The 12937-nt window shown below is 48.9% G+C and overlaps 1 protein-coding gene across 4 annotated transcripts in view; it reads left to right on the top strand.

Moving 5' to 3' along the window:
* Positions 1 to 5463: 5463 nt before the first annotated feature.
* The window catches only part of LOC107523705 (potassium channel subfamily K member 6), a 57688-nt gene continuing 50214 nt past the window's right edge, over positions 5464 to 12937 (top strand). For 2 of the 4 annotated variants that reach the window (XM_060185871.1, XM_060185870.1), the window contains exon 1: positions 5464 to 5930. In XM_060185871.1, coding sequence (XP_060041854.1) covers positions 5618 to 5930 — 313 coding nt within the window. In that variant the 5' untranslated portion in view covers positions 5464 to 5617. The remainder of the gene's footprint in view (positions 5931 to 12937) is intronic. The other 2 variants (XM_060185872.1, XM_007534458.3) reach the window with 2 other exon arrangements.

Genomic DNA, 12937 nt, shown 5'->3' with positions numbered 1-12937 from the left:
GACAGGAGAAGAGAGAAAGAACCAGACATCACTCTGGCACATGTGCTGCTGGGGATTGAACTCGGGATCTCATGCTTGAGAGTCCAAAGCTTTATCGTGGCACCTCCCGGACCACATATAAATAAATAAATTATATATATAATTAATGGGGACTGGGCAGTAGCACAGCAGTTTAAGTGGACATGGCGCCAAGCGCAAGGATCCTGGTTGGAGCTCCCAGCTCCCCACTGCAGAGAGGTCACTTCACCTGCGGTGAAGCAGGTCTGCAGGTGTCTGTCTTTCTCTCCCCCTCTCTGTCTTCCCCTCCTCTCTCCATTTCTCTCTGTCCTATCCAATAACAACAGCAATGGCAACAATAATAACAAGGGAAACAAAGTGGGGAAAATGGCCTCCAGGAGCAGTGGATTTGTGGTGAAGGCACCAAGCTCCAGCAACAACCCTGGAGGCAAAAAAAAAAAAAAGTTAAGAAAAATGTTTTATTTATTTTGAAATGGAAATACAGGGGGATGGGGGAGAAAGCATAATGGTTGTGCAAGGAGATGCTCATTCCTGAGACTCCAAATGTTCCAGGTTCAAATTGAGTAGGGAGGGAGTGGTAGAGATGGAAAGAGAGAGACACCTGTAGCTGTACTTCACCACTTGTGAAGCTTTTCTCCTACAGGTGGAGACCAGGGGTTTGAACCTGGGTCCTTGTGCATAATGTGTGCACTTAACCAGCTGTGCTGCCTGCCCCCTCCTATTTATTTATTTATTTATTTATTTATTTATTTATTTATTTAGACAGATAGGAGGAGAGAGAAAGAACCAGATATCGCTCTGGTACATGTGCTGCTAAAGATTGAACTCGGGACCTCATGCTTGAGAATCTGGCACTTTATTCACTGTGCCACCTCCTGGACCACCTTTTTTTTTTTTTTTTTTTGCCTCCAGGGTTATCCCTGGGGCTCGGTGCCTGCATTATGAAACCACTGCTCCTTGGAGGCCATTTTTCCCATTTGTTGCCCTTGTTGTTGTCATTATTATTATTATTGTCATTGCTGTTGTTGTTAGATAGGACAAAGAGAAATGGAGAGAGGAGGGGAAGACAGAGAGGGGGAGAGAAAGACAGACACCTGCAGACCTGCTTCACCACCTGTGAAGCGACTCCCCTGCAGATAGCCAGGGTCTCGAGCCAGGATTCTTTTCTTTTTCCTTTTAATTTTTTAAAATTGTATTTATTTATTTTCCATTTTGTTGCCTTTGTTATTTTCATTGTTGTTGTTGATGTCGTTGTTGGAAAGGACAGAGAGAAATGGACAGAGGAGGGGAAGACAGAGGGGGAGAGAAAGATAGACACCTGCAGACCTGCTTCACTGCTTGTAAAGCGACTCCCCTGCTGGTGGGGAGCCGGGGGCTCAAACTGGGATCCTAACTCAGGTCCTTGAGCTTTGCACAAAGTACGCTTGACCCTCTGCGCTTAACCCTCTGCGCTTAACCCGCTGCACTATGGTCCGACTCTAACCGGTCCTTGCGCTTGGTGCCTTGTGCACTTAACCTGCTGTGCTACCACCCGACCTCCTTTTTAAAAAAGTTTAATAAAATATTTACAAGAGCACTTCTCAGCTGTGGCTTGTGGTGGTGCTGGGGACTGTACCTGGGACTCTGGAGCCTCAGGAATGAAAGTTTTTGTTTTGTTTTGTTTATTTGATGGGACAGAGAGAAACTGACAGGAGAAGGGAGATATGAGGGAGAAAGATAAACACCCGCAGACCTGCTTCATGGCTCGCTCAGGTGGGAATGGGGGTGGGGGGGTGGGGGGCTCAAATCTTGGCCCTTGCGTGTGATAATATGTGTGCTTAATTGGGTGTGCCACTACCCAGCCCTGTGAAAGGTTTTACTTGCATAACCCTTATGCTATCTCCCTCACCATTTCATTCTCTCTATCTCTGTGTCTCTCTCCTCACGAGAACATTTATCAGCTCTGGCTTATGGTGGTGGGTGGGACTGAACCTGGGGCTTTGCAGCCTCAGGCATGACATTCTCTTTGCATAACCATTATGCTATCTACCCCTGCCTTAAGTCTCTTTCTTCAACTCCTTCAGTCTCTTTCCGGCCCCTCAGTTTCCTCCACTTATCTCGATCTCGGGCAAAGATAATGGTAAAAGCTACTTCTGAACAGGGACAGCATGCCGGAAATATATCAGCAAATGACCCTGTCATTGTGGCTTTCCCTTTCCTCTGAGGCCTGTCTTTTTTGGGGACCCCAGGGACTGTTCTGTTGCGACCAGTTACAAATCCTGGTCCAGGGGCAGTCCTTTTCTGGCAATGGGTTTCCCATAGTCCTCTTCACCTCTGCTTTAGGATCTGTCTCTTGGGTTCCATCATCATGTTCTCATTCTCAGGCCTCCTTCTCTCTCCTAAATTCATCTCTTCTGTGAAATTTTATTTATTTTACCAGAGCACCGCTCAGCTCTAGCTTATGGCAATGCTGAGGATTGAACCTGAAACTCAAAACTTCAGGCATGAAAGACTTTTTTTTAATCTTTATTTATTGGATAGAGACAGTCAGAAATCTAGAGGGTAGGAGAGATAGAGAGGGAGAGAGAAAGAGAGACACCTGCAGGCCTGCTTCACCACTTGCAAAGCTTTCCTTCTACAGGTGGGGGACCGGGGGCTCGAACCCAGGTCCTTGTGCACTGTAATGTGCACTCAACCAGGTGCGCCATCATCAGGTCCCTGTGAAAGACTTTGCATAACCATTATGCTATCTCGCCATCCCTGTGAAGATATTTTAATTACAGAAGTTAGTATTTTGATACTACCATAAGCCAGAGCTGAGCAGAGCTCTTGCAAACAAACAACAACAAAAAAGCTAGTATTTTAATTTCCTGCTGACCCTGACCAGGTGTGAAACTTCTCTTTTGTTAAGCCTAAACTGTCCTATCAGCTTAACTGGAGTGATCTAGCAGGGGTTGGGGGTTCAACTAGAAACCCATTCAGCCACAGAGCCTGGCGTATTGTAAGCCTTTGATCAGGAGCAGCTACTATTACTGTTTATATTATCAGGTGTCTCTTCCTGTGTGTTGACAGCCTCAAGTTGGGCTTTGCACCAAGGACTGCCACCAGTTTATAAATAGAACCAGTTGGGTGTGTCTGAGCTGGGCCCCAAGCCCCACTCCTCTTCTGGTCAGATGTGGTCAGGACTCTGGGCTACCCTCCAGAAAGTAGTGAGGGAGGGTGCAGAGTTACAGCCGGAGGGGTATGTGGAGGCTTGTATTAGGGACAGGGAAGGAAAACCATATCTGTTGGCCTGCCTAGAAAAGCAAGCTCTGGGAGTCCATTTATCTTTCACATCTCAGCTCAGATATCCCTGTTGCTCAGAACATTCTCTGCAAATCCCTAAACCATGTCACTTATATCCTCTGGGTATCTCCCACTCCCTTACCTGTTATCTTACTTGTGCCTCCCTCATTACACCACCTGGGCTGTCACTCTGTGAAGTATTGGGAGGAGCTATCAGAGGGTATGGCCTATGACTCTCTCTCTTTTGCTCTCTCTTTAAATATATTTTATTAAGGGGGCTAGGTGGTGGTGCACCCCGTTAAGCACACATAGTACTAAATACAAGGACCCAGACAACGATCAGGGTTTGAGGCCTCCCTTTTCACATGCAGTGGGAACACTTCACAAGTGGCAAAGTAGATCTGCAGGTGTCTATCTTCTTTCCCTCTGTCTATCTCCACTTACCCTCTCAATTTCTTTTTATTCTATCAAATAAAAAAAAAAAGGCTTCCAGGAGCACTGGGCTCATAATACTGGCACTGAACTCCAATAAAAAGTTTTTTTTTTATTGATTTATTATTAATTGGATATAGGCTGTATCCACGACACAACCTCCTGGGCTGACTTTTTAATTTTTAATTATTTAATTACATTCTTTTTATATTTATTTATTTTCCCTTTTGTTGTACTTGTTTTTTTAAAATATTTATTCCCTTTTGTTGCTCTTGTTTTATTGTCGTAGTTATTATTGATGTTGTTTTTGTTGGGTAGGACAGAGAGAAATGCAGAGTGGAAGGGAAGACTGAGAGGGGGAGAGAAAGACAGACACCTGCAGATCTGCTTTATGGCTTGTGAAGCGACTCCCCAGCAGGTGGGGAGCCGGGTTCCAACCGGTATCTTTATGTGGGTCCTTGAGCTTTGCGCTATGTGTGCTTAACCCTCTGCACTACCGCCCCACTCCCGTTGCTCTTGTTTTTTACTGTTATTGTAGTATTATTGTCGTTGTTATTGATGTCGTTGCTGTTGTATAGGACAGAGAGAAATGGAGCGAGGAGGGGAAGACAGAGAGGGGGAGAGAAAGATAGACACCTGCAGACCTGCGTCACCGCCTGTGAAGCGACTCCCCTGCAGGTGGGGAGCCAGGGGTTCAAACTGGGATCCTTACGCGGGTCCTTTCGCTTCACGCCACCTGCGCTTAACCCACTGCGCTACCGCCCGACTCCCAGTACCCATTTTTCTATCCATCTCTCTGACAGGTGGTGCTGACCAAGAGCAGTGACCAAGATAGTCGTGGGCGACAGGTCCCAAACGTGTTCTTCGGGGCGCAGGGGGGACGCCAGGCCCTGTGGGGTCTCCCGTAGTGAACTAGGCTCCCCCCTCCAGGTGGATGCCACCCCACTCGCCCGCGGAGCAAGGCCTGGATTTTAGTCTGTGCAGAGTATCTGCTATGGGGAAGACTAGAGGGAGAAGGGCTGAATGGACGGACACACACACACACACACACACACACACACACACACACTGGGTAGAGCAGGGAGAAGTGGGGGGAGGGATGGGCGTAGGGAGAAGGAAGGGGCTCTGCAGTGGCGCCTCTAGTTAAGCACACACATTACTATGTGCAAAGACCAGAGTTCAAGCCCCGACTCCCCACCTGCAGGGGGAACCCTTCGTGAGCGTGAAGCAGGTCTGCAGGTGTCTTTCTCTCTCCCTCTCTATCTATATCACCCTTCCCTCTCAATTTCTCGATGTCCTATCTAATAAAATGAAGGGGGTAAACATGGTGAATTTATAGTGCTGGCACCAGCCCCAGTGATAACCCTGGAGGTAGAAAAAAAAAAAAGTCCTGGAAAAGGATGGCAGAGGACCTAGTGGGGGTTGTATTGTTATGGGGAAAATTGAGAAATGTTATGCATGTACAAAGTACTGTATTTACTGTCGACTGTAAACCATTAACCCCCCCCAATAAAGAAAAAATGAGGGAGAGAGATAGAGAGACATCTGCAGACTTGCTTCATCGCTTGTGAAGCTCCCCCCACACACACACCCTGAAGGCGGAGAGCGGGAGCTAGAACCCGGGTCCTTGAGTACACACCCCCATTGACTGCATCCTGGCCAGCCGCGCCCGGCTCCACCCTCTCCAACACCTGGCTTCTGGGCGTGCCTCAGTTTCCCGGAGGCGGGGCGTACCTCTCCCCCCTCGGGCCTCCCTGCTTCCCTCTCCTTCCTCTTTGGGGCGTTTGTGGCTGCAGTTCGGGCTCTCCCGGAACCGAAAGCCGGCCGCGGGCCGTCGGGCGGCGGGGGCCACGTCAGCGGAGCGGCTGGGGGGGGGGGCGCTGCGGGGCCTGGCGGGGGCGCCATGCGGCGGGGCTGGCTGCTGGCGGGCGCCCTGGCCGGGTACGCGGCGTACTTGGTGCTGGGCGCGCTGCTCGTGTCGCGGCTGGAGCGGCCCCACGAGGCCGGGCTGCGGGCCGAACTGCGGGCGCTGAGGGAGCAGCTGCTGCGGCGCAGCCCGTGCGTGAGCGCGCCGGCCCTGGACGCCTTCGTGGAGCGGGTGCTGGCGGCCGGCCGGCTGGGGCGCGCCGCTCTCGCCAACTCCTCGGGGCCCGCCGACGCCGCCTGGGACTTCGCCTCCGCGCTCTTCTTCGCCAGCACGCTGGTCACCACCGTGGGTACGTGCGCGCCCCCCACCCCGCCAGCACCCGTGACCCCCCCATCCCATCTCCACTTCTATGAAATCTCCCCTGGACCCGCGATCTCCTCCAAAACCAGGACAAGTGTGGGGAACCCCATGCATGCCTCTGCCCTAATCCAAAAGGAACCCCATTCCGAGCCTTGCCTTCCAGCAGGAAACCACCCCCCATTCCGACTCAGACTTGAATCCCTTCCAGAGAGCATCAGGAACACCACTGTTTTGCGGTAACCCTCCAGTCTGCTCACCCCACCCAGGTCTGGCATTCCCTCCCTTGGATACCCTCAGCTAGGAACCTTAGCTGGACCCAGAGGATCCCTCCCTACTTTGCTCTCTGGGTTCAGGGTGCCATCCAGTCCAACAGTGGTTCACAGCTCTCCAACATAGGCCCTTATGGGACACCTGCTGGGAGATCCTGCCTCAACCTTCTTCTGACAGCTGGACCTCTTGGAGGAGGGGGGGTGTCCTAATCCAGACCCACACAGGGCGCCATCACCCCAGGCCTTACTGCTAATAGAGACTTCTCAGCAAGGAGCTGGGCTCACGTCTCATTTCCACCCTTCTGGACCTAGACCATGACTCTACAGTGGAGGCTGCCTTCCACCATGCCAGTCTCAGCTCAGCTTTCCCCACCCAACACTCCTGTCTACAAGCCGACCTAAGACAGAAGAGCCCACTCTATCCTCTATTCTCACAGCTACTTTATATCCATAGGAAATGCAGGATTCCCCCCAGTAAGGACACCTCTGTAGTTAGGACTTCCAATTCAGCAGCCCCCAACTATGGGTGAGGGGGCCCTGAGGGAGCCAGAGCACCCTGAAGGAAGAGCATTCATCCCACTAGGACTCCTCCACCTGTCCAATCCACAAAGAGACTCCCAACAAATCTCCCTGGGGGTTTGCAAACAAAGAACTCCCTATAGTGGTCTCTTGGAAAAACAGGAAGCTGAGACCCTCACCCCTCCATCAGAGCCCAGAGCCCGCTGGACCTCCTCTCCCAGCTCCTGCCACACTGTGCTGGAGAGAAGCTGTCACCTCGGTATCTCCAGGAATATGGTCCCTGCCTGGAGACCCTTGTCCTCCATGGATATCTCAAGAAAAGATCTGGGACCCCTCTTAGATCCTCCAGACCAGTGGTTTCCCTTCTCTACCCCAAAACCAACCTAACTAGACCTGGCACTCCCCCTTCCCCACCAACAAAAATTCCCCAGGCTCTCTATGCCCTAGAATCCTTCCCTAGTACCTCCAGTATCCACTTATGATCTTTTTTTTTCTTTTTTCTTAATTTATTTAGTCATTGCTGGGGCTTTGCCACTTCAGGCCAACTCTTCAGAGTGGCTAGAGAGCTAGACTGTCGAGAACAAGGGCTCAAGTTGGGTCTTTGACACTGAATGTGTCAGAGTGATGGTTTGTTCTCTCTCTCTCTCTCTCTCTCCCTCTCCTTTGTTTTTTTTTCCCATTAATGAGGGAATCTTTAAAAAGAGAAACATCAGGGGCCTGGGAGGTGGCACAGTGAGTAGGCAGCTAAACTTGGAAGCATGAGGTCCTCAATTTGGTCCCCAGCATCCTATGTGCCAGAGTAAAACTCTGGCTGTCTCCTCTCTCTACCTTGAGTTAAATAAAATCTTAAAAGACAGAGAAGCAGAGAGAGAAAGGAAGAGGGAGAAGGAGAGCGAGAAGGAGAGAGATAGATCGATCACAGCCCCAAAGATTCCCCCAGTGCCCTAGTACTTCCCATGTGGTATACCTACCGGGGCTAAGCAGGCACCCTCCTAGGTGATATTGGACTGTTTTTATCTTTTATTATTATTATTTTTTTAAATATTTATTTTCCCTTTTTGTTGCCCTTTTTTTTTTTTTATTGTTGTTGTAGTTATTGTTGTTGTTACTGATGTCGTTGTTGGATAGGACAGAGAGAAATGGAGAGAGGAGGGGAAGACAGAGAGGGAGAGAGAAAGATAGACACCTGCAGACCTGCTTCACTGCCTAGGAAGACCCTCCTGCAGGTGGGGAGCCGGGGGCTCGTACCGGGATCCTTACAACCGGGATCCTTACACGATCCTTGGGCTTTGCACCACCTGCACATAACACACTGTGCTACGCACTGTGCTACTGCCCGACTCCCCTGTTTTTATCTTTTGAAAACTACGTATTTGTTTTTATGAAAGAGAAAGGTGCAAAAAAAAAAAAAAGAGAAAGGTGCTTGGCCTGGAGACCTGGGAAGCCCCATTGTGCTCAGGCTCTGCTTGCCCTCCCACAGCTCCTCTGCAGCACCACCCCCACTTCCCCTTTCTCCTCTTGCTGGGTGCTGGGGAGGGTTGAGAGGAGACTCACCTGGGCTGCCAACTCCCCTTCCTCACTTAGTCTTTGAGCCCCACTGTGTGGCCCAGGTCAGGGCAGGACCTCTGAGGGGCTGGATCCTTCCAGAAGGAATCTGGCATCTTCTCCTGTGCTGGGCCTTCCTTACCTGCTTCTGGGCTCCACTGGCTCACATCAATACCCCAGGTCTCCTCTCTGAGCCTGGCTTTGAATAGTACAGATGAAGGAACCAAACTCAGGCGAGGCCAGCCTGGGTTCACCTTCTCTGCCTGACTCCTCATTCTGGCTCATCTGTAAGATGGAACTAGTAACACTCCCCAGGTCACAGGCATGAGGATCCCTGGCAGAGGGCTTGTTGCCTCTGCGAGGCAGGTGCCACTAGAAGGCTATTTATTTGTTTATTTATTTATTGCAATGGAAACAGACCCAGGGGCCAGGTGGTGGCGCACCTGGTTAAGCGCACATGTTACAATGTACAAGGACCTGGGTTTCAGCCCCTGGTCCCCACTTGCAGGGAGAAAGCTTTGCAAGTGGTGAAGCAGTACTGTAGGAGTCTCTCTCTCTCTCTCCTAGTGGTATCGCTGGGGCTCAGTGCCTGCACTATGAATCCATTGCTCCTGGTGGCTATTTTTCCCATTTATTTTGATTTTTTAATATTTATTTATTCCCTTTTTGTTGCCCTTGTTTTATTGTTGTAGTTATTATTGTTGTCATCGTTGTTGGATAGGATAGAGAGAAATGGAGAGAGGAGGGGAAGACAGAGGGGGGGGAGAAAGATAGACACCTGCAGACCTGCTTCACTGCTTGTGAAGCAACTCCCCTGCAGGTGGGGAGCCGGGGGCTCGAACTCGGATCCTTATGTGGGTCCTTGTGCTTTGTGCCACTTGCACTTAACCCACTGCTACAGCCCGAATCACCCATTTTTTTAATTGGATAGGACAGAGAAATTGAGAGAGGAATGGGGCTAGAGAAGGGGAGAGAAAGATAGACAGATACCTATAAAGCTGCTTCACCACTCATGAAGTGACTCCCCTGAAGGTGGGAAGCTGGGGCCTCAAACAGGGATTCTTGCACTTCATGTTCTGTGCACTTAACCCAGTGCACCACTGCCCAACCCCCTCTTCTCTCTCTCCCTATCTCCCCCTTCCTTCTGGATTTCTGGCTGACACTATCCAATAAATAAATAAAGATAAAAAAATTAAAAACAAAATAAAACCTTTAGAAAAAGAAACTGAGACCCAAAGAGTTTAGAAGACTTAACCAAGGTCACACAACTGGGAAGGTGTACAGAAGAGATTTGAACCAAGGCCCTCAGGGCTCAAGTCCTATGTTCTTTTTATTTATTTATTTTCCCTTTTGTTGCCATTGTTGTTTTTTATTGTTGTTGTAGTTATTGCTGTTATTGATGTCGTTGTTAGATAGGACAGAGAGAAATGGAGAGAGGAGGGGAAGGAGGGGGGGGGGAAAGACACTTGCAGACCTGCTTCACTGTCTGTGAAGCAACTTTCCTGCAGGTGGGGAGCCGGGGGCTCGAACCGCGATCCTTAACTCTGGTCCTTGCGCTTTGTGCCACATGCGCTTAACTCGCTGCTCTGCTCTACCGCCTGACTCCTATGTTCTTTTTGTTGATGACCCTTAAGTCCTTAAAGTAGTGAGTTGGGGCTCACAGCCTCCATTCTGCTGTAACTTTGTGTGTGTGTGTGTGTGTGTGTGTGTCTGTAAGGATTCTGTGTCACTTCTGCCAGGATGCTGGAGTTTCTCTTTTTTATTTTAAATTTTTAAAAAAATTATTTGTTTATTGGCTACGGACAGTCAGAAACCGAGAGGGAAGTGGGTGATAGATAGGGAGCGAGATAGAGAGACACATACAGCACTGCTTCCCCAGGTAGGTAGGGTGGAGTCTTGAACCCTTGACCTTATACATTATAACATGTGTGCTCAGCCAGGTGCACCACCACCCAGCCCTGGCTGCTGGAGTTTCTTTTTTTGATCAAAAAAAAAAAAAGAAACCAAAGAAACATCAAAAACCTGGTATTAGTAAGAATGGAGTGTACAGTTGATAAAGTTCAAATGACAGTTGCTTAGTGAGACAGAAGTTGATTTCTTGCCCATATTCAAGGCAGGCAGTCCCAGGCCAGAAAATGCTTCATGGTGAGAGACTGTGGTGTTCCTCCTTGCCTCCTCTGTGCATGGCCTACATTTCCATGATTGCCTCATAGTCCAATGCAGCTGCTCCACTCCAGCCTTCACATCTGTGATCCAGCTGACAGGGGGACCCAGGAATGAAGGGAGACAGGCTGGCAACCTCCTCTCTTTGAGGACACTTCCTGGAAGTTGCCTGTTTCTTTCATCTTACCTCATTGGTCAGAAATGAGTCATGCCTACTAGCTTCAGGGGAGGAGGGAATATCTTTGTTCCAGGTGATCCTGTGTCCAACAAAAACTCAAGCTTCCTTTTGTTTTTTTTTAGCACCTGAATTTTTTTATTATGATAAAATACACACAACATAAAATGTATTATATATATATTTGAATATTTATTCCCTTTTTGTTGCCCTTGTTTTATTGATGTCGTTGTTGTTGGATAGGACAGAGAGAAATGGAGAGAGGAGGGGAAGACAGAAGGGAGAGAAAAGATAGACACCTGCAGACCTGCTTCACTGCCTGTGAAGCGACTCCCCTGCAGGTGGGGAGCCAGGGGCTCAAACCGGGATCCTTATGCCGGTCCTTGTGCTTTGCACCATGTGTGCTTAACCTGCTGTGCTACTGCCGAACTCCCCAAAATGTTTCCTATTATCATACTGACGTGTGAACTTCAGTGGTGTTAAGAATATGGATACTGTTGTACAGTGATCCCTACATCTGACCCCAGCATCATCCTCCTCTATTCATTAAACAATAACTCCCCTATTAAAAAGGGGGGGAGCAGGGGAGACAGCATAATGACTCTGCAAAAGGGCTCTCATGCCTGAGACTCTAAATCCTCTGCACCACCGTAAGCCAGATGAGCAGTGCTCTGGTCTATCTCTATTTCCATCTCTTGTTAAAAAAAAATGGGGGTCTGGCAGTAGCGGAGAAGGGTAAGCGCACGTGGCGCAAAGCGCAAGAACCAGAGTTAAGGATCCTGGTTCGAACCCCCGGCTCCCCCACTGCAGGAGAGTCGCTTCACAGGCAGTGACACAGGTCTGCAGATGTCTATCTTTCTCTCCCCCTCTCTGTCTTCCCCTCCTCTCTCCATTTCTCTCAGTCCTAGCCAGCAATGACGACATCAACGATAACAATAATAACCACAACAAGCCTACAACAACAAGGGCAACAAAGGGAGAAAAATGGCCTCCAGGAGCAGTGGATTCATGGTGCAGGCACTGAGCCCCAGCAATAACCCTGGAGGCAAAAAGAAAAAAAAAAAAGATATATCAAACAACTCCATACAACTTTTTTCTCAGCCCCTGGAAATCACACCCCACTTTCTCTGTCTCTAATTATTGTTTGTGGAGGGAGCAGGGCCTCACACACAAGCAGTTTGTTCCGATAGAGACAGAGACACTTCCCTATGGTTCCAGGGCTTACGTGGGTTGTGTGCTTGTCCAGGCAGGCTCCTGACCTAGAGACCTCTCTCCAGCCCTGTGTCTGTAATTTTCTCTACTCAAAGTACCTCATATAAGTGGAACTACACTTCTGTGACTAACTTATTCTACTTAATAAGATGTTTCAGGCTCCTCCATGTTGTAGCATGTATCCACATTTCCTGGGGTGGGGGAGAGGCTGGGGAGGCTCTGAGCTCCCAGGTTCAATCACCTGCACCACCGGAAGCCAGAGCTGAGCAGAGCTCTGGTTAAACACAACAAGACAATATCCCATTGTGTGTGCAGATTTTTGTTGCCTGCTGTGCATAGTGTGCTGTGGACAAGGATTGCTTCAAGCTTCTGCTTTCACTTCTTCTTTTTTCTATTTGTGTATTTAAAAAAAATAAAAACACAAGATTTATGTCATATGAGAGAAAGTGCCAGAGCACCACTCCTGGTACAGGGAGTACTGAGGGTCTAATTGGGAGCCTCATGCATGCAAAGTCTTTGCTCTACCAGTTGAGCTATCTTCCCATCTCCATTAAAAAAAATTTTTTTTAACTTTATTTAATTTGACAAGACAGAGAAATTGTGAGGGAAGAGGGATAGAGAGGGAGAAAGAGAAAGAGAGACACCTGCAGACCTGCTTCACCACTTCTGAAGTTTTCCCCTTGCAGGTGAGGACTAGGGGTTTTAACCTGAGTCCTTGCTTATGGTAATATGTGGAGTTAACCAGGTGCACCAAACGCCTACCCCCCTTATTAACTTTTTAGTAGAGACAGAGAAGGCAGAGAGTGAGTGAAAGAGACCATACCACCGAAGCTTCCTTTCACGGAGGCCAGGCTTGAAGCTGAGTTATGCCCATGGCAAAGCAGTGCGCTATCTGAGCTATTTTGCTGACCTCTGATATGATTTCATTTTTTTTTTTCCTTCTTTGCCTCCAGGGTGATCACTGGAGCTTGGTGTCAGCACTAGGAATTATTTTCCCCTTAATTTTTTTTAAAATCATTATTATTTATTTATCAGATAGAGACAGCCAGAAATCAAGTGGGAAGGGGGAGGTAGAGAGGGAGAGAGACAGAGAGACACCTGCAGCTCTGCTTT

Source organism: Erinaceus europaeus, chromosome 2 (assembly GCF_950295315.1).
Source record: "Erinaceus europaeus chromosome 2, mEriEur2.1, whole genome shotgun sequence".
NCBI classification, from domain to species: Eukaryota; Metazoa; Chordata; class Mammalia; order Eulipotyphla; family Erinaceidae; genus Erinaceus; species Erinaceus europaeus.
Note: the sequence above shows the minus strand (reverse complement) of the source record. Positions and strands in the feature narration are given on the sequence as shown.